This window comes from Atractosteus spatula, chromosome 11, assembly GCF_055471065.1.
Source record: "Atractosteus spatula isolate fAtrSpa1 chromosome 11, fAtrSpa1.hap1, whole genome shotgun sequence".
Taxonomy (NCBI): Eukaryota; Metazoa; Chordata; class Actinopteri; order Semionotiformes; family Lepisosteidae; genus Atractosteus; species Atractosteus spatula.
This window is the reverse complement of record NC_142716.1, coordinates 174504-202465: the sequence shown is the minus strand read 5'-3', so window position 1 is coordinate 202465 and position 27962 is coordinate 174504. Positions and strand designations below refer to the sequence as shown.

At 35.4% G+C, this 27962-nt stretch overlaps 1 protein-coding gene across 1 annotated transcript; it reads right to left on the bottom strand.

Moving 5' to 3' along the window:
* Positions 1–41: 41 nt before the first annotated feature.
* On the bottom strand, positions 42–27956 carry dnai3 (dynein axonemal intermediate chain 3). Its single transcript, XM_088927149.1, has 22 exons — positions 27761–27956; positions 26008–26055; positions 22914–23098; positions 21776–21880; positions 20741–20887; positions 19107–19306; positions 18430–18546; positions 17584–17774; positions 16859–16983; positions 16300–16389; positions 15462–15557; positions 11870–11992; positions 10045–10118; positions 8721–8874; positions 8237–8333; positions 7355–7479; positions 7146–7209; positions 5485–5615; positions 2327–2531; positions 1485–1576; positions 492–614; positions 42–245 (listed from the first exon to the last, which is right to left on the bottom strand). Exons 1-22 carry the CDS (start codon positions 27954–27956, stop codon positions 99–101), a joined length of 2835 nt encoding a protein of 944 aa, XP_088783275.1. The 3' UTR covers positions 42–98.
* Positions 27957–27962: the final 6 nt, after the last annotated feature.

The following is a 27962-nucleotide window of genomic DNA, read 5'->3' as shown; positions in this document are numbered from 1 at the left end:
GCACCAAAATCAGCAGTGATATTAAATCTCATACTAAGTTAAATTTTCTTGTTTTTTTTAATTTATATTCACCACACAGTATGGCAGATCATTGAGGTTTAGACATCAGGCAATTTCTCCTCTTCTTCTGGAAGAAGACCCATTTCCTTTAGAATTTTGTTTTCCAGCTCCAGATAATTCTCATATTCTTTCTGCACTTCTTCCTCTATCTGCTCTGCGGATTTCTCAGGGATTATAGGTTCCTGCTTGAAAGAAAAATACATCAAGTTTGAGGATCTCCTTGAATTTTAAGTACTAATTACTGGGAAAATATTTAAGATTGTCCCCTATTGAACAATAAATGGAAACCTTAACCATGTATGTTAATTGTTATTGCTATTAATGTTAGTGGCTTCATTAAGTGAAAACCTGTGATTTTCTAAGTAAATATCCAAGGGCAATATATTTAATAGGTTTTTCAACTGGGAGTGGGCCTCATTCACATCTCTCACCGTTTTTTTCCTCTGTTCAGCCGCCTCCATATCTTTTTTTTCTTTTGCTCTGAATTCTCGGCGTTTCATAAAATACTCAAGGTGGCTGACTTCTCTCTCAAAGTAGCTGCTCATACTGGATTTCTGAGGATGAAAGTTAAGATCTTAAGCGACAGAAGACACTTGATCAGGTTCTATAAACATGGACCGTAAAACATGAATCCTTCACAAGTCTTGTTAAAACAGATTTTATTATTGTATGTGAAGAAAATAAAAGTTGGCCAATACTATCACTTATGTCCATTGATTATCATTGTTTGCATTAGGGACAAAGTAAATTGATGTAAACGTATAACACTTAAGATTGTCATTTGTGTTTTCTAAAGCACATAAATTTCAGCCTTTTCAGTAACAGCACAAACACAAAGATCACCCAGTCTGGTAGGTATTATGTCCAGCACAGTTACTGTTCCTCCAGAAAAGCTGGGACGTGAATGTGCTGTATTGTAACTTTGAAACTCCTTTTGTCATAGTAGCTTATTTCATAGAAGAAATTACAAGAAGACAAAGAGATGGCAGATTAAAAAACTACGGTCCACTTTATTTTTTTTCAGGGCTCTTCTCTGAGCCTCTGTCATGAAGCATGAGCACTGCATGATCTGTGAATTGTGCTAGCTTTATTTAATTCTGTACGTACTAAGCTTTACTAAAATATCCAGTACACTAGTTTGGTCAAAATCTAAATAATGACAAAACAAGCAAATAGATATAAAGGGACAGCGTGCTTAATACTTTAGTGTTAACTTAATGGGCTGTGGAAATAATGAACGCTGTCACAGAACTTCCTCAGTTGTGAGGAATGAACCACGGAGGCAGCTGTAATAGTGAAGCTGGGGCTGAGGAAGGGAAGCTAGAAAAGATGCACACAGCCATGGCAGGGGAGCAGAACTGCAATGTTAGAATTAGAAATTCAACCTCTTTGCAAACTTTTGTTAAATAACACCATTGACTTACTTCATTGCTGGAAGGTCTGCGCAGAGTCCATGGAATCTCCAGAATATGCAGTGTACCAAGCTCATCAGACACAGCCAGAAAGTGCTGCTTTGCTGGTTAAAAAATTAAGTATAGAATGTGCTCAGAACAATAACAGCAGCAGATTGAGTAGGTAAAGTATAACTTATAAAGTGTAACTCTACTGAGTCCCTTTTGAACTATTGGGAGTGAATACTGTAAAGCAAAATAATTCAAAGTGTTTGTCAGTAAAATTATTCCGAATTGTTTCGCTTTTTTGTAGCTATTTCGTAAAATATTAAGAGTATAAGATAAGATTTTTGTTTTCATGCAAACTTGAATAAAGTGAAAGGTACAATATCTAACTGAGGAGGAGAGATACAGAAGTTTGCTTTGGTTGAAAACAAGTGTTGGGAAAAGATGTCAAATGTATCTGTGACTAGATGTCTAAAGAAAATCTTAGAAATGTGTAAACATAGCTAGTTACATAAAGAAGAAAATGTATTTTTCTTATGATATTGTATATTGTTCACATTATATATTTAATATGTTCATACTGACATGTGTGAGACATTGTATTGGGCACCAGAATCAAGAGTGTTGGTCTGGTTATTCACTTGAGCAACGCAGGCATATGAAGTTCAAATTGTGAATTTTTTTCTATTTTTACACAGATAGAATCTTTCGGTTATTAACTCATGGTTAATTAATAAATAAAGTATTACAACTTATAAATCTTTAGCATTTTCATTTAGAGCTATTGATAAAAGCCTAAGAAGAGCAAATTAAGAGAGAGAAGGACAATGTGGCACCTGCATAAAGAGTTTCCAAGTTTTTTAACTCACAAGACACAATCCAGGGTTTAATACAAGTGATGGAGGCTGTCGTTATGTTTTGGGTTTGGGAAGCCTCATGTGTTTTCTCCAGCAGATCCCAAACCTCGATGTTCCCATCTTCTTTCCCAATGAAAAACACCCCTGGCCTGGAGAGAGACCAATGACCTACCGTGCACCTCTTTTTGGAACAGGACGATTGTAGGATAGGACCACGCTGAAACACAGGAACCAGGAATCATGTGGCTGACACCACAGAAACACAATGGAGCACAGAGAGAGGCAGACTGTCAGACTGGCCTGCACCGCTCACAACAAAGACTTTCTTAAAAGCTTCTTACAAAATCCTAACTAGTTTGAATTCATCACTCGTTTAAAGTTCATAGAAGCTGTACTTACAGTAAGAATTTTTTTTCAGCACCACCTTGTACAGGTTTATTGTGTTTTTTTGTTTGATTACTCTAAGAAAAAGATGAGTGAAAGTAACATTCAGATAACTTCATTAGAAAATATATTAGATCAATGTGGACCTTATTCAACTGACAAATTTGAAATTAAAACAACTTTAAATATGGAACAAGAAATAGGTTTATTCCATGCTGAAAAATAAAGAAGAAAGAGAACACAACGTTTCGGCCGTTTAGCCTCCATGATATCATGATATAGGATATTGATTAAGTTTAACAATAAAAATGTATTTAGCTAATGTCTTTACCAAAAAATTAACATTCAAAGTATTTTCTAAGTTGTAAAAAAATAAATTCCTCTCTACTTAAATAACTCTTAGTTTTTAGGTTTGTAACTTGAACTGAAATCAAGATGTATCCCAAGGAGCCTGGTGACGAGCAGCGATGTGAGTTAGCTTGCTGGAACCTGCTAAAACATTTTTGCATTTGATTTGATATAAACAACAGTGTCCTGAATAAGCAGATTTTCCTAGAACCTACCTGTTTGTCTCTGACCATCTGCACAAAGAATACATTTTTTAACTTGTTCAAATCTGCTTTTCTTTTTAATGTTGTTATTAAAAATCACGGAACCATTTCCCCCTCAGATTCTTATGTAACTGAAACTGATTAGAAAAGAAATTAGTTTTTATGTGATAGTTTTGTTTAAATACTTTTGGTCAAACTCTTACTCTGGAAAAAAGCATCTTCTGTTAAGAACCGAGTGCATTTCTTCAGAATGAAAAATTAAACACAGACTAGAAGACATGATTATAAACTACATGGAAGTGCATTTAAAATTAATAGGATGAGGCAGTTCTTTATCCAAAGAACTGTGGGATTATGGAACAAGTTACCCAGACAGCTTACTGAAGCCAATACTCTGACTGATCCAAGCATCTCATCCAATTGTTTCTCAATTAACTACTAACAACCAGATGAAATAGGTGGACTGAAAGATTTGTAGATCAGATTTGTAACCTTTTCTCTTTTGTTAAGGGTGTTGTATTTTGCTTCATGATCTTTATGAATGATACCATATGTAAAACTCTTTTACTTAGGTCTTGCCATTAAAAGACTGATTTGATCAAATTGGAACTAAGACAAAGACATAAGACAATGCCTTTTTACGTTAGTAAGTGCATACAGTGACCTCTGTAAGTACTGCGACAGTGAAGTAAAAAATACTATTTCTACTGTACAGTTATGCAATTTGGGTTTGAGATGAAAACATAAATATGTAGCAAGTACGGAATGTCACCTTTTATTTCTTGGTCTTTAGGCACATACAGTCTTTAGCGTCTTAAAATAATACCACTTTTGTGTTCCATCACCCCCATTTTAAGTGAGCATAAGTATTGGGACAAATTAAATCAAAGCAGTCTAAAACTTAGTACTCGTTTGCAAATCCTTTGCACACATGAAGCCTGAGACCCACTGACATCATCAACCTCTTGACCGGCCAATAAGTCTGGAGTTCTTTTCTTGTACACATGCAGACAAAATGTTTGTCCACTTCTGAAATCATTCTACTGCTGCAGTCATTACCTACATGATCAATAAAGATGAGTGAGCCTGTTCCTGTGGAAGAAATATATGCCAAACCCATTACATTAGCTCTGCTATGTTTCATAGATGAAGTGCTTTGGATTGTCTGCAGTTCATTCTTTACTTCACACTTTCACCTTGCCATTAACCTCTACCAAAGTGATCTTTCTCTCATCTGTCCATAACACGTTGTTCCAAAACTCTTCTAGCTCATCTCTGTACTTTTGAGCAAATTGTAGTCTTGCCTTTCTATTTTTTTAGACCTGATGAGAGGTTTGCATTTTGCGGTGTAGCCTTTATAATTCTCCTCTCTAAGTCTTCCGAGAGCAGTAGATTGTGATACCTTCACCCCTTGCACTGTGGAGTTTGCTGCTGATTTCAACGACAGCTGCTTAAGAGTTTTTCTTCACATCTCTAGTAATTTTTCTATCACCAACTGCACGTTTTCCTCAGTCAACTTGGTCGTAGCTGATGACTAAGCACACCAGTCATTTTTTTTTCTTTTCAAGATATTCCAAATGTTGATTTTTCTATGGCCAGTTTCTGTGCCACGGTTCTGATTGAATTCTTCTTTTCTTTTAGCATCTAAATTCCCTTTCACAGACAGTTCTGTAGTTTTCATGTTGGTTTAGGCCTTCTAACTCCAAAGGCCAACACCAAAGTGAAGAGCAAAGGCTCAGTCCAACACTGCACACACACACCTCTTTAATGTATGCACAATCAACATAACAGTAAACACCTGATCAATAAGAAATGCCTGGCAGCCATTTATTTCAATACTTATGCTCACCTCAAAAGTGAGGACTGAACTCAAAAAGTGTTATTATTTCAAAATGGTACATATGGAAAACATAAAAACAGAAATAAAAGGTATTTAATTCTATAATTTTGCCTCATATTCATCTTTTCATCTGAAACCTGAATAGGTTGATTATACAGCAAAAATAGCAATTTTGACTTCACTGTCCCAATGCTTATGGTGGGAACTGTATATTTATATACTTACAGTATAAAAAAATGGAATTTTTAAAGCTTTTTTTCAATTATCAATGAGATGAAAACCTTGGCTACCTAACATTGATAAGTAAGTTTTTAAGCAGATTTACAGCAGGGAAATAAAGTGCAAGACAGAAAGAGGCCTATATATGTACAGAAATTATTAATGGGTTTATTTACCATGACCCCTTCCTTCCAGATGGCGAAGGTCCAGCCTCCCACAGACAGGATGATATCATTGAAAAATGGAGACCTCTTCACTGTATGGACCAGACCATCATGGGCAACAAAGCGATGAGAGGGTTTGGAACCTGAAAAGAAAGATCACTGATTCTGTAATGGAAGACATACAAATATGAACTTGTCTTTAACAAAAAGGCAGCAGTTTTGGGAAAACTCTTTAGGGTAGATTTTAAATAACACTCCCATATACAGCTTTATATTAGTTTCTATATACATACTCAAGCAGGTAAATCACACTGTGTGAGTATACAAAACTTCATTTCAGAATAAAGCACATTATAACACCTTTTAAATCCCTTAGTTGTCTGAATCCTAGTCAACTCATGGCACCAATATACAAGATTTACAATGAAACCTTTAAATTCCTTCACCCCTTTTTAACTGTGCCAAAAACAGGATTAGAAGGAGAAGTTCATTTTCCTTTTAATTGCATTTAATTGCACCTAAATACCTAACTATTTTCTGAACAATCATAATAGTAAGAGATGATTATGTAAACGTTTTGTGTTTTGGGTATTATGCCTGCCACTGGTTTGCATATTTTCCACAAATTTGCAGATAATATTTTAAAATGAGTGCATTTGTGGGTACCCTCAAGCTTCATTGCTTGGGAATTTAATCTTGGCATTATCAAGAGTAATACGTTGATTGTTTCAGGATACGGTAGGAATATAGGCTGTACTTTTGTGAGCAATCATTACTCTACATAAATACCGCATACTTATTACTCCTGCGTTCTTCCTGAGACAAAGTTAAAAATAATTTAATTTTATAGTGTGTAAGAACTGAACTAGTCTATCTGAAGTTCTAAAAAATTAGGTTACAGGCAGCTTTCTATTTTGTTGCATTTATAAAATCGCTTTCAGCTCAGAGGATCTCAAAGTAATTTACATATGGTATTACATATAGTAGGAGATCTGCTTCATACACATTGAAATGCATTCTGACTTGGACTGAAATTTATACCTTCCAAGCCTTTACAGCACATTAATGTCTGGTTACTGACATTAAAATGGAAATCATAAGAACATTTTGGTAATTGGAAAGCACCATTTGTTTTAATGTTGTAACCCTCCCTTATTTAACAGAATTTGATAAAGGACAGCATAAAACAACAAGATTCATGTTACAATGTCAAAGAGATCTCTTGAGGAATTCTCATTTAAGGCTTTCTTACAAAATTCAATATGGCCAGTACATCAATCTTGGCCATGGCAGGAGTGTACTGTATGCACAATGTCTTCACTGTTGTATGTTGTACTTTTAAAATAATGGAAATCCAAAATGGGGGCCATACCACGTGATCTAAATTTTCACTCTGTTGCAGTTCTGTGTACTGTATGTACCACTATAGTTAAATGCCACCTGCAGGCTGTTTGACATAACCACCAATATATATTTTTAAATGATTTATTATTATATTCTTGGTCAGTGTGTCCAAGATCAGATATTTAGTCAGATTTTTTAATCCACTTTAAAAGTTAAAAAAAAATCATTTTGATTGGTTGGTTTAAATGTTGTTTATTTGACGATTTTTTAAATTCAGTTTATGGAGAAACAGTCATGGAATCAGTGCATATAGACAAAGGAAAACTTACTGATCATTTTTCCAGAGTCATTGTCCTTTTCCATCTTCCAGTCTGTATAAATGAGTTCTCCATCCTGAAACACAGTTTATTCCCTGATCTTCAAAATATTTGTATAAGATGTATTAAATTTAATTTTGCACAAATTAAATTTATTTTATTAGATTAATATATCTGTTTTCTATGAATGAAGAGACAGCTATAGTGGTAAAAGAACTTACTTCTGTTCCAACAAAGATCTGGGTACTGACATCATCCAGTGTTTTCAAGTGTTTAGCTGAGGGAACCCTGAGCATCCCATAATTGACCCCTCCTTCATTTTTTTCCAGATTTTGGTGAGATTTGTCTTCAAACCCAATTAAAAGAAACAAACACTGTAAGTGTTCTTTTCAAGTAAGCCTTGTACACAATTACAATAAGCAACTCAGCAGACTCACTAATGTGATAATTATTAATATAAAATAAACAATTAACCAGAACCAATTTATATCTGGGAATATTTTTCTGCCTGAGGCAGAACTAGCAAATTCACTTTAAATAATGTTTTTATTTAAAGGTTTTATTTTTTCATTTAGTCATCAAGAGAGATATACAATATTTGATTACAGAATGTCACTACTGCAGAGAAAATTGAAATTGATTTTTGTCTCTCCTGAAGCCAAAATATAAAACCAGCAGAAGGCTTTTTAAATGACAGACCTGCATAAACAACATTTTAGTAATAGTGATAAGGAATCACATACTATTGAGAAAAGGCCAAGTGGCTGTCAGGGTCATTCCAAGACATATTTAAATCAAGGTTTTTAAATACCTTAGGTAGAACTCAACTTTCTTTTCCCTTACATATTTTTGTAAATAACTACAAAATACGATCAAGTAGTCAAATTATTTTAAACAACTCAGTGTTGTCATAATCTGAAATGCTTAACGATCCTGAACCTTATGGTTGAGAATTTACTTCATAAAATATGTAGACTGAAGAAACTAAGATGTTCTGCATTGCAAATCAAGTCCCAATTCACTTTACCATTTCGTGTGGATGTCTGTTAGCATGCTTCTGCATTACAAGTTACTAAATAAGACAGAGGAAAAATAAAGCTTACCAACATTATTGCACATCTTGTTGTCATGAACGCCATCTCTAAGACTGAATTTTAAAGGGCTGTACTCTCCACTTGTTTCAATCTTCGAAAAGGTCACCTGATATATTAGATTTATATTAATCTCTATTTGAACTGGGTGCCTATTTAGTCATTTATGAACATTTCATGTTTCATCGGTATACACCCATACAGTATACTTGCCATGCTTAAGACCATGGAAATCAGATTAAATATTGTCGTTTCTCAAGGGCAGAAGAAATATTTTAACACATATTAAGTTGTCATCTATAAAGAAATTAGGAGAACAAAGAAATACTGTATTTAAGGCACCAAAAAATAGATTTTGATATTCATGATATTCATTGTTATAATATAAATTCCAAATTATGAGTTCCTTATAACTTTCAGGTCTTTTTGGTTAATTCAAAAGCCCAACAAGTTGCTACCAGGTGTCTGAACAGAGGGAGGGAGTCTACAGAGGAACCTTAATGAGAGGCTTCCAGGTGAGGTCGAGGTGTTTGAAGGTGCTTGGAACGCCATGAGGATTGTCCAGCGGTCTCTCCTCCGGTTTCTGCTTCCTGTCTGTCATTGAATGAGCAGCAACTCTCGGGGGCCGGATATCCCAAAATAACACAGAGCTGCAACATTAAAAGGGAATCTCGGTTATTTACGGACACTAAATCTTAAACTTTCTCATTTTCTAAGATCTAATCTTCAAAAACTTATAAAAATTAAACAATGACTATATATACAGTGCCTTGCTGGAGTATTCAGTTGATCATTAAGACGTGGAAGGCACTCAGAAACTGCCTAGATCAGACAGGGTCTGAGAAGCTTTGCAAGACTGAAGGGAGCAACGCACTGTTAAAGCATGTAGAGGAAAACCTGTTGCAGACCTAAAACTGAGACAAATAATCATCTTTCAGCAGGACAATGACCCAAAGCAGGAGTCCAGAGCTACATAGGAGTGGGCTAACAATAGGAAAGTGAATGTCTTGAGTGGCTGAAGCAAATGTGGAAAGACTTGAAAACTTCAGTTTATAAGCAATTCGCCAGCTGCTTGAGAGAACGTGGACAAATCTGGCAAGAGGAACAGAGATGCAAAGTTGGTAGAAACTTATCCAGAAAAACTTCTTGCCCACTATTGTGCTTTCACCCACTATTGAGTTCAGGAGTCTGAGTACTTATGCAATCAACATATGTTGGCTTTTTCTCTCTTTAGTATTTGTTGCCAATTGTTATATGTTCTGTTACTGTTAGAAATCTTAAGCTTGAATAAATTCAGGTTTTTAATAAAATATTAAGTTTAAAAAATATGTATGCATCATTATGCAATTTAATAAAATAGACAACATTAAAAGGGCTTGAATATCTTTCCAAGGCACTGTATAATACTACTTTGAGCCAGATAAAAACAGCCATAATTAGAGTAAATTTTAATTATCATATTCTATTTCTTTCTACAGACTGTAGTATTACAGGTCTATCCATGAGACGCCATGGCAACTCTTGAAGAAGCTTGTTGTCATTTCAAATTTTCCAAAAGTTAACAAATGCTTTAAAAACACGTCTTTGGCTCCTGGTATATAATCTTCTGCATCTATCATGGGTCCATGTATGTGTTTATTTACATTTCAACATCCCGATTGGCATTCACTGAGCCACAGAAATTTAAGGATTGCTTTATATTTATAAATATCTGACCTCCTCAAGGTTTAGCCATGATCATTTTGGGTACTTGTTAGATACTTGTAAAAGCTTCTCCCAGTGAATCCACTCTTGTTGTTTAGTGATATAATGAGTTTTACCAGTCAGGAGCACATGTGACAATCTGGACACAGACCCCGTCTTTGTTTTCCAGTGGCACACCGGTCTTGGAAATCTATACAGAATTAAAATGAAAATATAATTTTGGGTGTGTATGACTGTATAAATTACATAGTTTTTATTACTTATAAAACATAACTTTTCAATACCTTTAAAAGCTTATGTTTCTGTTATTTTGTTTTTGTTTTTCAATTAGAACAATTTAGGTTTTTCAATCTTGTTCTGATGTATCTTCCAGAGACTAGTCCTTACAATCTGCTCTAACCTCTCTTGCAGAAGGTCCCTAATTACACCTATACAGCCTTCTGAACGGACTAGTTAATTCCCATATGTCATCACAATATCCTAAAGGGCTGCAATACATTTCACCTATGACCTTTATTTTGATGTGTTCCTTTGGCCATTCCAGGTACTCCTAATGGTTATCTTTCAACCTGAAATCAGCCAACTCACCCTTCTGTCACCATTTTAAGTTGTTTTGGACTAATTAGACCATAAATTAAGCATTTTTTTTGTAAACTGTAGAGGTAAGACATGAAAGTTAGTAACAGACATGAATAAAAACTGCTAAGCAATAAGTCTTTAATTCATAGTCAGATTGGTAATTGTTTATCAAATGCTTCAATTAAAATATTAACTACTAACTACCAGGGCAGAGTGAGATGGGCAGGACGGCCTCTTGTTTGTAACAATTCGTATGTTCATAAGATCTTGCATGTTTTAGCACTGGTCAAAGGGAAATTCTTCATTGTCAAGTTTTTCAGATGACGCGCATTACCAAAATCATTTCATTTAAAAAATATTAATTTTTCTGGAACTATAAATGGCATATGGTTTAGGTAAAGTATGCCTGGTTTTACTGCATTCAGATGGGGATTTAATCATTCAGAAAACATGAAAGATGAAAGCCAGCATGAAGAACAGATGCCAGTGTTTGTCCTAACTACTTTTTTGTAAAGAAACTGGAGAAAAATAAAGTATCAATTTAGAATTTCAAGGCTTCATATTTTTAACATGGAAGTCTTGAAATTCATGCAGTTTTAAATATAATTTAAGTCTGCATTGGATTATTTAATTAAATCTTCCTTTTGTTGTTTTAGTATTTGTGATCCATTTAATAAGCTGCTCATACATTTTGACTAACATTCTATATTTTAAGAGGACTCAAACAGTGGTAATCAGACACAGGTTTGGGGAAGAAAATTAGTTGGACTCTTTCGAATCACACTCTTCTCTTTTTGCTATTCCCAGATTTTGTCATTGATAAACTAAGCCTTAATAAAATCATGAATGGGCACTCCAGAATAATACAGTTTAGGGAGATGTTGCACAGGGTATTTTTTTCTAGAAACACTTTCCGCTATATTGAGAAAGAATTTCTCCCTACATTCAAAATTCAGCTCCATTGGCACTCTGGTATGTGTGCGACACATACTGTATGCTATCCCTTGTCCTTTACTCTTACATAGCAAGTCTTGTCCTAACCTGTATAGCTATGTAGGCAGGAAAAAACATGTGAAATCAACAAGAGAAAAAAAATTATACAGTTTTGACAACTGAAGAGATGAAATAATAGAAACTGCACTGAAATTTAATCTAGAAAACCAATTTAATCTAGAAAGCCATGTTTGTACATTACTACTGTGTGAAAAGAATGTGGACTGACCCCATTATTAGTAATATCAGCTCTTCAGTATCAGGAGTATGCAAACTTAAAAAGCCGTTAAGTATGTTCTTACGGCTGAAGGCCATCACCTGAGCATGAAAAGGAAAAATAAGAAAGGAGAATTTCAAATCTTTAATTACCTCATAGGAGTCTGGCAACCACTGCACATCAGTAATTGGTGCTTTGTGTCCATTCTCTATAGCTGAAACAGCACAGTAACGCACTATGGGAGTTTCATTTTCTTGCTTCTCTTCAAAACCAGGCTGCAAGTTCAAACCCAAAAGATCACATCAAACCTTAGCAGGGGTTTTAAAATTAGATCATTCATTCATTGCTTTCTCTAATTTCACATAGACAGGAAAATGAAATATTTTTCATGGATTGAGCAGGGTATATGTAAGAAGTGCTATTTCAGTTAAAGTATATCAGTAGTATCAGGTTTCGAAGCTGCTAAAATGCCTTTCGTAATGCGTCAGAGACCAGCCTTATTTCTAAGACGTATCCAAGCACTGTACAGTTTAACTGTTGTCTCACTGAAAGTATACCGTGCAAAGTAAAATCTTACGGAACGTGCAGGGATTAATTACATGCTAAAAAGCAGAAAGAAAAAAAAGTTTTCACACCCAAAGTAAGCTCCATAGTCAAAATGTTACATACCGTATGAACATGCATATTACAAAGGAGAGGCCTTTGTAATCATCCCACCTGTCCTGTTAGGAAGTTAACAGTCAAAATTGATACCAGGAGGATATTAAGCTCAACAGTATCAACAGTAACAGAGTGGCTAGGTAGCCTGTTCCACACTCGCACAACCCTTTGCATAAAGTCCTGTGCACTTTCATAGTTTCCACTTGTGTCCTCTGGTTCATATTTCACTGCTGTTTTTTTTTTCTTTTCAATTTTCAGCATGGAATTAACTTCTGACCTCTGTGGATAATGTTTACATCTTTTCAGATTGAAACTATTTTGTTTCTTTAAGGTTTTCTTAATATATACACATTGTTTATTACTTTAAAAATAGTTTTGCAGTAGAAAACAGAACATATAACAAAAATTAATACAATTCCAAATAAAATCCTGAACTCTTCTTTGAATCGGTTTGACACCAGCCAGAAAAATGAAGTGCTTTGGCTAGAAAAGAGTAATTTGTGTTCCACTGGAAGACTAAAAGCAATTACAAGAAGAATCTGAGGGAGAACAGCAGCACTTTGCTCCCTGTTACTTAAGCAATGTGTGTGATCATTACTGATTTCACTGTACAGTATTTTTCTTTTACCCATATAAAACCTCAGGAGTTAGTCTAAAAAAGCAAAATTAAATTTTAGGAGAATGTCATTCCTATGTGAAGGCAAATTTATTCCTAAAAATAATTAAATCACAATGTTCTTCAGCTCCACAAGATCCCATCTCTTCTACTATAATGAAGTTCATGTGGTTTCTATTAACAGAAGCATTACTTTGCCTTTGAAGTGTGTGTCTGTCATTTGTATGTTTCTAATTAGCACCCAGATCTTTGAATTATCTCACTGTTTGCATAGTCAGAGCTTATTAGTATTTCAATACTGTGCCACTGGATATCTCTGGGGCTCATGTTCCCATCTAGTTAACACTTCCTTCCTGTCTTGACTTCAAAGAGTTTGGGGATGAATATAGTGAGCAGAGAGGGAGCAATGGATGCCCCTCCAGATGAAACACAGATAGCTCTGAAAGCCTAGAGGATAATTTCTGGCAGAATGGCGGTAATAACAGTCTGGGTGGGCCTTCGTGTCTGGTGTGTACGTTCTAAACCCATTGCTTGGTGAAGCACTACGAGTCATAAAGGTTGCTGTGAAGATTCCCTCGATTGGACCATAGATCCATTTAAGAATGATTATTTCTGAATAGTCCACTACACTGACCTCTCATTGATTAAAAAAAACTTACACAATTGAACCTTATACACGTTATACAGTAAACTGGACCATTTGGTAGATAGTAGATAATTTTAGGACCTCATCTAGCCCTGAAAAAAATCCAGGTTATCAGCCTCAATAAAATGGCTGGGAAGCTAGTTCCATATTCTCACTTAGCAAATACCTCTGTAGATAGTGTGGTAGTGATCAGAACTTTTTGGTTGTGTTCATTTGTTCTTTTATTTATACATTACCCAAAACTATGCAGATAAAACACTAAGTCTTTGTAACAAAATATACTGTATGATGTGCAGGATCTTTAATGTGTATGCACATGTATATGTGCAGCCAATAAAAATAAAATAAAAAATGCAAGAAAATTCCAAAAGTAGTACTGTTAAAATGAGAACTCACATTCTGCTATACAATTAGCATGACTGTGGGACACCACAGTGATCAGAGGAACAGTTGAATGTGTCGTGCAGTGAGCTCTGTATGGTTTAGCAAGTAAACATGAAAGGCTCTCTTGAAGCAGCTGGCTGGGCCTCATGAACGGCATGAAAAGGGTGAAAAGGCCTCTTTAAATACTCCCATAATTAGAGGATAAAGATAAACAACCTCTGGGACAGCTAGTGATTGTGATATGGAAATAAATCAATTTGATTCAGGAGTAAATACAAACCTAGATTTTAGTGAACATACTGAAGTTTGTACAGTTACAGATAATAACAAATGTAAAACAATATCAGCATTAAGAAAACTAAATAAAATATGCAATTATTCACTGAGAAAATGGAAACAGCCTATCTAGGTGTTTTGCAGCAATAGAAACATTTTAGATTTCATTCTAGAAGGCTAGCCAAATTATTTTATTTTATTTTGTAATTAAAACTGAGCAACTTTCTGAGATAATAAAGAAATTGTATATTAAACTGTATATTTTTTAAATATGCCTTTAAATGTTTGTTATAAGTTTATTTAAAATAAAATACATGCAAGCTCAGAGAAAATAATAGTTTACTAGTTTACTCCACTGTGCTGGTAAAGCTCAAATAATGTACAACTACTAAAACTACTCAAACTAAAAAATAGAACAATTGCCTACACAAAGTATTTAAGAGTTAGTCAATCAAGAGTGGTTACAGGCAAAGGTAGAAAGCTTGTTCATTTCTTCGAAAGAAGATCTGTATTTATGTGTCATGTTTTATGGAAAACCTTGGAAAAGCTTTTTCTATTTTCAACTACTGTATAATGTAACTATGGATTATAAATATTAATTAGTTCTGACAGTTTCACAATTCTAGAGAGCAGAACTGTCTAAGAACACTTTGAATTTATTATATAAATACCTTTACATATACAACATATGTCCTTCGAAAAGAGATGCCCTCAGGCCAGTTCTCTCCAGTGTTTGAAAATAGATACCACACTGCTTTGAAACATGGGCCAGAGTTATTCTGAGAGGGTTTTTTTATATGCTTCACCAAGCATATATTTTCATCTTCCAAAAGCTGTTGCAGTGCTTTCATGTGCTAGGATATGCTTTACAGTTGTGCTTTTATCATTATTCATTCCATCAGGCTTTTGGCAGCAGGCCCCAGCTGTTGTGTTGAACTGAGCTGTAGCTCTAGAATGAAGGCAGATGTGTGGGTCTTGAAGTGTGAGAACAGCCATGTTTAGCAACTAGAGAGGTTTATCCAAAGGCAGGAAACACATCCCACTTTTATATGCCTCTTGCAACAGGTGATGCCCATGCGTCTTGAGTAGCATACATTTTCAACTGTTTCTTGCCCTTGTACATATTTGAACTTTTAAACAGATTGGCTTATCAGGTACTTACTAATGAGTTTGCATTTGCAGGGGTCTGCTTCCCTCCTCCTCCAGTGCGTGAGCTCTGCACCCGCTCTGTATATGCTGAAATGTCCCACAATACAACCTGGCATGATAAGACAACTTAAGCAGGTTATTGATAAAAATAAGATATATGGTGCACCTATTTATTTGTGTTATGATAACTTTAAAAATAACTTTTAAGAGGATGAAAGAACTGATTCTTTTAAGTTAGATACGACTTTATAATCCTTCTTTATTTTAAGAAGGGTTTCAGTCCATAATATTAAAAGCACTTTTTTCTTCACATCTTCTTAATGTGTAGTATTAGCACAAATGTAAAAGCATTTTAATGTACCTTTCTTAAATCAGGGGAGTTCACATGACATGATGTTTAACACTTTATATATGAAGAAAGATATACTAGTAGTAAGTGAAGAGGGGGGCTCACATTTCACACAGAGGAACTCTTGATTTAAGAGGAGAGTTTTTCAATACTAGAGTGATAACCCAGTATACACTGTTTAAAAATAATACATTTTGAAGGAAATCTGTAAAGGTTATGAATTTGCTACAGGCTCTGATCAATCTCTGAATCTGTCCGCTCAAAGGCAATTCTAGAAAAGGATTATCTAACAGATTCTGTTCTGCATTAGAATTCAACTTAATCGTATCATATGTATGTTGATGAATAGTTTGGTATATGGTATGGTATTGGGCTGCGAAAAATGGCCCAAAAAAGCCTTGAGCAAATAGATGCATCCCTCAATAGTGTTAGTTATATAATATGGCTTTAGAAGAAAGCTTCCCTGTGCACACGGTCAGAAACAGAAAAGGAGAATCAACACCTGGCCATTAATGCAACCACCAACAATGATATTGGGATCGGAGGGACAGAACTCAAAGCAGTAGATGTCATCTGGACACTCCAATAGCAACTGCAGAGAACAAAACAATCAAATAATATCTGCTACATCTTCTCCCTTCAAGTCCTGTCTTCCTTGCCCTGCTGTGTGTGCTCTTATTAATGTCCTTTCATGTCTGTACCTCTTTCATTAATTAAAATAGAACACATTTTTCCCATTCTAAAATCTACCCTGTGCTTGAGTCTTTACAGAACACTTCAAATATGTTATTGCTTTTGAGAGAGAGCTAGTTCTAATATTTTGTAAATTCATGTTTTGACAAACTTTGACCACAGTTGTGTAACTGTAGAGTTAAAAAAAATGCTTCATCATTAATCTACTTAAAACTTGCATGCATTATGGATCTACCGTATTCATTGGGAATGTCTGTGATTTTCAATTCCACGTGTATGTTGATGAGATACATAATAATAAATAATAATTGTAACCTCCCAGTTAGGTTAAAGTTGTGATAAAAATGTAAATACAAGTTCAAACATACCTGAGGATTAATAGGGTCAGAGAAACTCCAGAAGAGAATGAGGGAAGGACTCAGAAGCAGCTTAGTTGAGAGATTGATCCGATCTTCAAAGCACAGCCTCTCTGTTACAGCTACTGCAATTACGCCTGAAATACCCACATTACAATAATCAAACTTTATAACTGGTAAGCGTGAAATGTCTACTAACTGTACTACAAATGAAATATTTATTTGTAAGGTTATACAGTATGTACTCTTTTTTTTAAGTGATATTTTTTATTAAAATGTCCATTAGACAAGAGGAATTTAAATACTGTAGATCTTAATCTTGCAAACTAAAGGTCTAAAAAGACTCTTAAACCAAACCATAGCAATCAACACATCATACACTTCATTAGCTAGGACGTGAAAACAGAATTGAAGTAATCTGGAGGAGATATTGGACTTAGGAAAATTAATCAGGACGAAGTGGACTTTATATCTAATTTAAAGCCCTGAAATGTTGTTCTATTGTTTTAATATTTTCAAGAAGGATGGAAAACAAAGGAATTCACAAATGCCTCTCAAGAACTGGAATTGGTCTAAATTTAGTCCCAAATTTATGATGCTTGTACTAAATACATCTCTTGAACTGTACCAATAAATTATTTATTTTAGTGTTATCAGATGTTATTTGTGATTATGAAACTTATTTAAAGGGGAAGAGAAAATGGCACATATCTGCTTAAGCCTGTGTGCTGTCCTACCGTTAATGGTGGGGTGCCAGTTTATATAGCTGATACTCTTCTCTTTGCTGAAGTGGAGGTCTGTGAAGGACTGGTACTCTTTCAGGTGAGTGTCTGCTTTTCCCCCAAATGTACTCTCTTCCTCACCAAGTGCCTTCCAGTCATCAAAGAAGACATCCATTATCTCATTCTGCTGCACGGCTATTTCAAACCTGTGGATGAAGTAAGGCAAAAAATAAAATGCATTAAGTACAGGGACGGTAGCATGGCACCCACACTTCTGAACTTCATAGAGAAAGTGTAGTTTTAATATATATTGCAAGTTTTTTAACATATTTTTTAAAAGTTGATCAATGCCTATGTTTCTTAAAGAATCTAGTATGAAAGCATTTTTATTTCCAAATCTGTTGATTTGTTTAGACTGTCTTAATCTACTTTAATGGAAGCTATACAATTGCTAATGTTAAAATAGTGTTTTCTGTCAGAGAGGAAATACAAGTTTTTGTACTCAGGAAATGTTTTACATCCTTTCTCAAAATCTATAGATGGATAACAGCTGAAATTACAGTTATGCACCTCCAGGCACGCTCAGGCCAGGCATGAAGCCCTTTGGTCTCTTTTCTTTAGTGACATCACATTTTACAATTTTTTTTAAATGAACTGTCTTCAAGCCTAAATGGGATTTTGTAATTACTTTAAGTTATGAAGTTTGAAATAAATAATATCACAAAAATAATGGCAATGTTAAAGCTTAATCTATTATTTCAATTTTTGAAATAATTATATTTTTTATTCTTAACATATTGTGTATATTTCAATTAAAGTCCTATTGAGAATATGAGAATATTAACTTATTAAAACCTTTACCTCAGAGCAACTGAAGTGATGAAGTTCCTAAGGTTCTCAGAATTCATGCAGTTCTCTTTTTCTTCCTCAGTGAACTCCCTGGGAACATACTGAGTCCAGGTGTTCTTTGGGAATTTCCTAAAAGACAGCAAATCAGAACATAAATGTAACACAATTACTGCGTGTTACATTGTGATGTAACATGGCAGCCCAGCAATCATCAGATATTAAGAATTAAAAGCTTAATATTGCCTTTTTAAAATACTGAGTGCGATAAAATACACAGGATAAAATGAATAAATTTTGCAGCAATTTTGAGTATTCATTTCTCAGTAAACAGTTTATAGGTTGGTAAAAAGGAATCCTTTATGAATTCCTTCCTTTTGCAAGCAGCTGGTATATCACAAATAATTACCATTAAAAATAAATCCCAACTCCACTTTTATCATGGGTGGGGCCTTTGCTGTTTCTCAGCTTTCCCTGGCACACAGGATACAGAATAAAATGAGTTAACTGCTTTCTTTTCTTGCTTTGCTTTACAAAGGTCACACCCAAATTGAAAACATACCATGGTATTGTTGTGAAACATTCATGGTATGACTGACTCCACTGAAAATAACTAAAAAAAAAATAAGGAGAGCAGAGGACTTTGAAGCCATGATAAACAGACAATAGCCCAATATCTCACCAGCTCTTACCATTGGGTTTGAGTACTGGAGTCCCACAGGTCTGGGATAGCCTGTGTCCCAGTGTCTCTCTCCAGTTGTTTAATGCAAAAGCTTTTGTCCTGGTAGGGTGGACACTCAATGTAACCATCCTTTGCTGCTGAAGCATTGCGATCAGTGAATTGCACTTGAGCTCCAAATTCTCGTCGGACTCTGGAGGCCCTGTATCTCAACTACAGAAAGAAAGCAATCATCATATTCAATAACATTCAGGATTATAGAGCGCCTGCAAATGTGTTTTGCTAGAGGCTGTGGTGGTCAATAGGAACTGAGTGAGATAAAGAAGTTGATTCAGCAATGAGGAAGTGAACATTATTATTTTATTGGTATAAAATAATTGAAACCAGTGAGAATCAAAGTATATTAAATTAATAAAACCTTTTTTGAAATAACTTATTTCTTACCTTGATCCCTGCCTTCTCTCGGATGTTTTTCTTGCTCATTTAATTGTTTAGTAGATGAAATTAATCTTAAATTCGTCTAGCTGTTTTTTTAGGAAGCCCAGAGCTTGGGGCTCAACAATTATTATTAAATTGTTGGCACAGATCAAGAAGAGCAGTGGCCCTAAAGTGGATTCCTGAGGTACACCACTTCTTACATCTGCCTAATTTATAATTACTACGTCTGAATTCCTACAGCCTTTAGTTGGAGTCCTAATCATAATTTCCTGGAAATATAGATCATGTCATATGATTTAGAGGAATCAACAGTTCATAATGCTTTTTCAAATAGTTCTAGTCAGTTAAACAAGAACTTCTCATTCTATGTCCATGTCGACTTCCTTAAGAAAACATAATCATTTTCTAAATATTCTTTGGGGAAACCATTACTTCAATAATCTTGATACTAATAAAAGTAAGAATTACTAGACTACTGAAATACAATATGGTCTCGGCATTTGTGAATTTAATATTAGTGAAATCACTTATTTATGTTTTGGTCTGGCTGATCCTGCAAAGCAGGATGAAACCGAGCTGAAAGTTATAAAGAGCAACTTCCAGATTAGCTGCTCAACAGACTTGGATTTTGAGATGAATCCAGCTAGTGAGTGAGCTCCTCTCTACCCCCTGCCCAAGTACCCAATAGCCAACATCCACTTTCTTCTTGTAATGGACACTCCTGGTTCTGTGTCAGTGAAGAGGGAATTTGTTTATTTTAGTTGATCAATATTATTTTAAGTAACTCGAAGCCAATGCATTAGTACTGTAATTATCATGTAAGGGAGGGTTACTAATCACTATAGTACATTATGTGATAGTATAGGGGTGGACTCTGCTATTTTGTTTTAAGGACGTGTTAAGGAAATCGATATGATTTTCCAAAACTATTGTTTCTTTTATTTCATCTGAGTATTATTTTATTGGATATGAGTTTTCAGTTGGAGGAAGATAGGTATTTATAAATGTAAAGTTTTAAGCAGATTGTGTTCAAATAATATCAAAAGGTTGGAATGTGCATTTGGTTTTACAGTAAAACATTACAATTGAATTCAATGCTTTATTACCAGCTTCACTAGTTGTATGGAATAAAATACAAATACATAATAATTCCAATTCTTTCCACTTGGAGGTGATAAAGGGAGATGTTCTTACTGAAGTGATATTTACCCTGTTTCTTGAGTCCTTTACGGATTCCTCCTCTATTTCCAGCTCACTGCCCAGAGACACCCAAGGATGGGGCTCAGGGGTCTTGTACACAGGCATCTCAAGCAGCGACTCCTCCTCCACTACGTCTGCATCTGTGGGTTCTTGCACCTGCAACAGAGTGTCGTAACAAAGTAGGCCAGATGGCTGGTAGATGGTCAAATAACTTTCTGTTGTTCTTGGGTCAAGGGCATTATGGAGGCATATAGCTGTAACCCCGGGTTCGGTTCTGGACCTGGGACACTATCTGCAAGGTGTTTGTATGTTCTCTCCACGTGGGTTTCCTCCCAAAGTCCAAAAACATACTGATAGGTTAATTGACTTTTGGGAAAACTGGCCTTAGGTGCAAGTGAGTGTGTGCCCTGTGATGGACTGGTGTCCCGTCTAGAGTGTACTCTGCTTTGTAACAGTTGTTTGCTGGGATTGGCTGCAGCTCCTCCATGACTCTGAATTGGAAGAAGCGGTAAGAAAATGGATGGATGGATGGACAAATGGGTCAACCTGACATCTTGTTAATCAGATTGCCTCTACTTAGTGCATCCATCCACTTTCGGTATGTAAATGTTATGCAAAGGTTAGAATAATTTGGCATTATTCAGAGCCCATGTCATTAGAAAATACAGGCACTGTATATATGTTTTTAGAAAAAATATACAGCTTTTTGATGTTGCTTAAATAATTTCATGACTCTCCATGATATACTTGAGTGATTGTGGCTGTTCCATAAGTACTATGTAAGCGCAAAAGAGTTGAATGAGCACAGGTTCCTTGATGAGGTGATTTTAACACTTAAAATGAAGAAAGAAAAAAAAACAGTAATGAACCAATATACCCCACTATACTACTGATTTTTTTGTAAGTGCATAATGTACAATTATGCAACCAAAAACATTAAAGCTGGTTTTGATAAAGTCTAGAAAATCTATACTACCTCAATGCCTAGAAACCTAGAAACAGCCTTCTTCTATAAACTCTATTCAAGACTGTAGATTTCCTTACGTGCAAAATCCTTTCCTTGGCCTCCTCTGTTCCAGCAAGATAGAAGCTCTGCCCATAACTGAAGTCCCTATCAAATACTAGTAAGAGCTCCTCTCCTGGATAGTTCTGAAGAGATTAAACACAGAAATGGAAAGAAATACATTATTCTAGTAACAAAGAACACTGAGTTAAGAACAGCTCACACGTAGCTTTGGAAAAAATGTAACCCCATGTCTATACAAATAAACTGGACTATGAAATGCAATATACTGTATGAATTTAAATAGGCATGGAACTGATAAGCTGATTTTCTGTACAAATACTCTACTAGTGATGGCATAAGGACTGTGTTATCCTTATAATATGTATAGTAATATCCTTGTAATATAATATGTAGGCATACATATGCTTTTTTTTTCTTTTAAACTGTTTTGAGTTTGATTGGCTGTTGATAAGTAATAAAGCTAGAATAAACCAAAAAAGCAGCTAGCTTATAAGTAAATTTCAAATTTTCTAAATTCAATGGAATTCACAAACATATGAGAATGTCCTGTGTTAACATTTCTAACAGCTTAGTAGCACAACATTAGATAATGAAGTGCTCAATGACAAGAGTACAGTGTAAGACGAAAACAAATTTTCAAGTAAACATTCTGTTACACAATCTCCAGTTTTCACAATAATTTGTAAGTAGAAATGTTGATACTGTGTTTTAACCAATAGCAAAAACTGGATGTTTTTCTGTTTTTCACAATAAGTTGTTGTGCACCTGTTTCAAAGAAAAAAAAAATCAAAGAGTTCTCACTGTAACAAGTCCGAGGTACAGCTTTCACAGTAGCCTTGTATGATGGGAGTGAAATAATGTCCCAGCTTGTCAGTGACAGCTTACTGTTTTCATAAAGTGATAAAAGCTAAACCAGCATCTGTCTACTTCAGATCAGCATTACAAGCTGATGAAAGCTCGCTGAAGAGGTGTTGGGGAGTAGAAGGAGTAAATGAGAGAGGGCACCCGGGGGCCAGGGTGCACGTCTGATCTTTCCGAATCAGAAACCCTCAGCAGCAAAAAGACGTGACCCGAGATTCATCAAGAGGACCTTCCTTCCCCCCGGGCTTGTGTTTCATGTGGCCATGATCCATCACAGCGGCATGAAATACCCACCAGCACCAGCTGCTTCACGGGGTGGAAATCAGACACGGCAGCCCTGGTTTTCATGTCCTGAAGGATTTCTTCTTTTCTGAGGATTTTGAAGGGATTCTCCTGCGTGACATCCTCATCAGCACGGCACTGAAACAGTTCTTGAGTTGCGCTGGTGAGGACGAGAGGGAAGATGTCCTCCGGCGGAACTTGTCAGGAAAGAGAATAGTGCTTTGGTAACACCTGTACAATGTGGCCGCCAGTAAAAGACACTGTGACATTGACACGCACTGCAGTGGCCTTCTCTCATCTCACTGCCATCACTGGAAATGTAGGACAGTGCATATCAAAGCACAGAGAAAAGCAGGATGGCATTTAATTGGCATAAATAATGTATCTCTACTGGAGCCTTTCATACAGGTTCATGTAAAAAAGATAAAAGAATACTCTGGCTCCACATCAGCTACATCAATCTTAATACTAAAATCTTAAAATCTTAATATTGGAAAATGTGTAACTGCCAGTCATAGAGGTGCATCCTATAGACTACAAAAAAACTGTTTACCAATATATTTTTTCTCCCTTTTGTGTAATTACAGTCCACAGTGTACTGCTGGTCTCTTCAAAGCACTGTAACAAAAGAAAACTTAAACCCAGAAAACACTAATTATTTTCAGTGAGAGGGTGTACTAAAATCTTTCTCTAACAAGAAAAAATATACAGTAAATATCAAACCCATTCTTTCAACTGATAGCCTCTTTGAAAAAGAAAAGGTGTTGTTACAACATGCTTCCAAGTACTTCAAGCACTAGGCACTGAACTGTTGAACTGTTTTAAACTAGCAGTACATATACAGTACAGTAAACCATGACCAAATACCATTATGCCAAATGTGTTTACTAGTTTTTCACAGCTATTTTGGTGGAATAGAAGAGAAATGTCAGGTAACCTAAAGACTTTTAAAGTTAAAGTACATTAAATAGGCAAAGAAGTGGTTACAGACGGGTCTTTAATTGGAGAGACATGAGGTGACTTCATTCATTATTATAGTTGCAACTATAAATATGTACACTTTGCATCTTGACCACATGCAATTGTATGTTGCTTGGGAAACAGACATCTGCCAAATTAACACATATAATAGTAGGAACTACAGATTTGTGTGTTTTAAGTTTCAGAACATACGTTTCTAAGCAAACAACTCCAAATGAAACATAGCTTTGCTGGTTTTATAAAGGCAACTTAGCTAGAGATGATTACATAATAATGCTTAAATTATATACTTTATGCTCCTGGTTTGTAACACATTGCCATAATAAGGGAATGAGACCATAAGCATGTTTTCAAAAGGCTGTTCAAATACTTGAAAATTACACTAACAATGAAGGGATAAGAGTTGAATGTGGGCAGTATAATACCTTCCCAAGGATTCACCTGCAGGGCTGCAAATGTCTCATCAAAGCCCCTGCATTTCATTTTTGTTTAAAACCATCATTGAGAGTGTTTTGCATATATTGTGCCGTACTTTTCAGATCAGTAAAGGGCTAGCTGTAGGGCCTCTTCGACACCAATAGCTTTGTGATGGCATTTTTAACATGATGCAGAAGTAAGCACTTTTAGACAGGGGCAATATGATATGAGAACGGCATTCAACAAGGAGAAAATTTGCCCTCTAGCTTCTTTTTTCTTTTGTATTCGGCACACATCCAGTGAACATTTGAAGTATATGTATTCATACAGTACAAATACATCATTAAAGCAAATGAAATGCAGCTAAGCAGGTATCTGTGTAATGCGCTGAATGGTTGGAAAAGCCTCTGAGTTGCGTGCAGACCATGAGATTCTTTCAGTGAAAACCAATAATTAAGACAGAACATTTTCACACGACTCATTGTGTTACAGCCTGTTTAAAAACAGAGTTCACTTTATTGGATTTCTTGAGGATAAGTTTGGAATAGAATGCCAGAAGATAAAGTCTTTCTTTTGGACTAGACGGAATTCTCAGTTTAAAGAACATGCCAGCTTCTGCATATTTTCACATGTGTTCATAATTTTGGTGTCAGAAGTCTAATCTTTGATGAATCAGCCAAACCAAAACTGAATAATACCCAATAAAAAAGCCAGTAAGCATATATTTTGCTGAAAAGGGAATAGCAATATCTGTGTGTTCTCTTTTCTAACCCTAATGCCAATGTTAAATTCAATTTACTGCGGTTTTCTGTGTCATTCTATTGTTTATGTGGTGGTACTTTCACTATACCTGAGCTACCTGCCTGATAAATGCACTTGTTTACACTGCCACATCCTGTTCTATTTTACTCTGTCTTTTGTGCAAGTTTGGTGCCACTCAATATCTCAATATGATCATTTTTACAAACAAGAATTTGTTCACAAAGAATGTATCAGGTGAAATAAAGAATTATACATATTATTTAAAGATCAATGAGGTAAAAATTAGCATGGTTCATGAACATACTCAGTAGTTGCTCTAAATGCACATTTGCATGATGACTTTGCTTCAGCCATGATATACACCACTATTTAATTAAACATTCATTATAAACTATTCCAACTTTATTTATGGTGAAACTCCTAAAAACAATAAACAATGAATAAATAATAAAATTACAAATAAAAATGTAGTTATGGTTGTAAAAGGGAAATGAAAAACTAATGCCAGTTAGTTGACATACGCATTTGTTCATTTTTTCACATTCGGTCATGTTGTGTTAATTATAGAATGATTTTGATTATACCCTACTGCTTTTTAGGTTATATTTATACTGCCCAAAAGCACTCTTAATTTCAGCAGCAGCATTTTATAAGGGATTTTAAAAGCATTGATTTGATCTGCTAAAAGTGTGCTTATGTTCAAGTGTAATAAACCTCAGAAATAATGTTTTTTGTAAATGCATATTCTCCTATTAAGCACAACATTAAGTGATTGTTCAGACTGTTAAACATTCTGACCCATGTAAATATTCTAATTTTCTCTATGCCATGTCTAATTGCTAATACCATGCTAGGCCTGCAAATGGCTTTAGACATCAAGGCATATTTGCCTTTAGGAAACATTAAAAATACATTAAAAAAATAAATAAATTTGGAAATATCTTACCAGGTTCTCCAGCACTCTCAACGTTTGAAGTAGAGTCAACTTTTTTACCTAAAATCAGCCAAAACAAAAGAATTTTATTCAATACTGTGCAAATCCATTTTACGGAAACATTTCACTTTTTTTCAGGGCATTTTCCTTCTCATGGATATGAAAAATTTAATTTAGAATTTGGCCTGTTGCCTTTTAGAGGCTTATCCTATTTTATCAGATTAGAATATTATTGTAGTTTGTTTCTACAGTAGATCATACTGACCAGAAAACACATCCATAGACTGATCCTTCTTAGTTACTTAGTGTTCAATGCATCTGTGCATGATATTTTAAAAACCAAGGCTGGTGTGATGTATTCTGATATGATGAAAATAATTTAGAAAAGATTGAGAAGACATTCTTTTACCTGTTTGCCAATTTCATTCATTGTTTATAATTTTGTTCGCAAACTCAGCTGTGAAGATTTGGGTAATTGCCTGGATGTGAATAAATTGCTGTCATGTTTCCAGTGATGAAGTGGCCAACCTAATATCACTGAATCATATATAAAGGTTGTGGCCCCAAAGTTTTATGCAATACTAGGAGGAAGGATGCAGTCACATGCAGTCACAGTTCATTAAAAATTTTAGTGTTTTAGATCTATACTGAGCATCATAAATGTCTTTCAATCATTACTCATGTACTGTGTGTTTATAGATAGAGTATAATAATGTTGCTATTTAGGATACACCTGAGTGACTTTGACCACATTGATCTGCGCCTGTGGCTGGTGGGCTGCCAGTTCATATCCCGCGGCCGGCAGAGGAATCCTACTCCGTTGGGCCCCTGAGCAAGGCCCTTAACCCCAACTGTTCCAGGGGCGCTGTATAAATGGCTGACCCTGTGCTCTGACACCAAGCTTCTCTCCCTGTCTGTGTGTCTCATGGAGAGCAAGATTGGGTATGTGAAAAGACAGATTCTTAATACAAGTATATGGCCAATAAAGTGATCTTATCTTATGTTATTATGAAAATGTTGATTGGGAACAGACAATATAGTGGTTTAACCTGTTTAATGTCAAGCCTAGTGAAAACAAATTAGTCGCTTTCAGTGTTTTAATATGTCCTACTTATTCTCTTTATCAATGAATCAAGGACGTTTTTAGACCAAGCCAATGGATGTCAGCAAGAACAGCACAGACATTTATAATTATTATATTTATGAATAAAGTAATAATAGTAATTGCTGTGTACAGTGGATCAATTGATGGGGATGTCCAAATGTGATGGTCTGGAAAGGAGTATTTAGTTGCTACACAACTTCACTTGTAGGGACAGATGGAAGTCTAACTGCATGACTCAACAGTGACCATATCCTGGAACGTCACTTGCTAACCTTCCTAATCCCAATGTGACAACATTGCAGCAGGATAAAACACATCGTCTTTTATCAGTTTTTTTGAAGGCGAGAGCATAACAGCTGTGACATGCTGTGGAAACTCTATTTAACAGACTTTGATCCCCACTGAACAGTTATGGATGAACTTGATGGGGATGTAGCATACTGTATATTATAGGGCTCAGAGACCAGTGAACACATATCCTGTGGGAAATGGGACAGAATCCAACAACATGGCATCTTCAAACAGGTGCAAAGCACATGTCACAGATACTATATACAACCTGTATTGTTTCTAACAATGACAGCCTTCTAAACTGCTAAATGTATTACACATGACTTACTTAAAATACACTTTTATTTTTTTTGTAATGAACATGCTTACCTGAACCAGGTTTTGGTTTTCCACTTGCTTTGTTGCTCACTATGCTGGTGCTGCTCTTAGGCCTCTTTCCAGAGACTTTGGAATTAGTCAAGGGGGTCTTAGTGCTTTTCTGATTTCCCTTATCAGCCATCTCTATCTGGAAATCCTGTTGCTGAGAGAACAACTGTGTGAAAACCACGCAGTGGCAGTATTGCATCTCAGC

Bases quoted from the DNA above. Each gene is read 5' to 3' on its own strand.
- dnai3 (XM_088927149.1), bottom strand. From the start codon at position 27,956: ATGCAATACTGCCACTGCGTGGTTTTCACACAGTTGTTCTCTCAGCAA. The intron at 16,984-17,583 runs GTAGGACAGCAC...TGGGTATTTCAG, and splicing joins CTGGCACCCCACCATTAACG to GCGTAATTGCAGTAGCTGTA. The intron at 7,480-8,236 runs GTAAGCTTTATT...TTGGGTTTGAAG, and splicing joins CAAGATGTGCAATAATGTTG to ACAAATCTCACCAAAATCTG.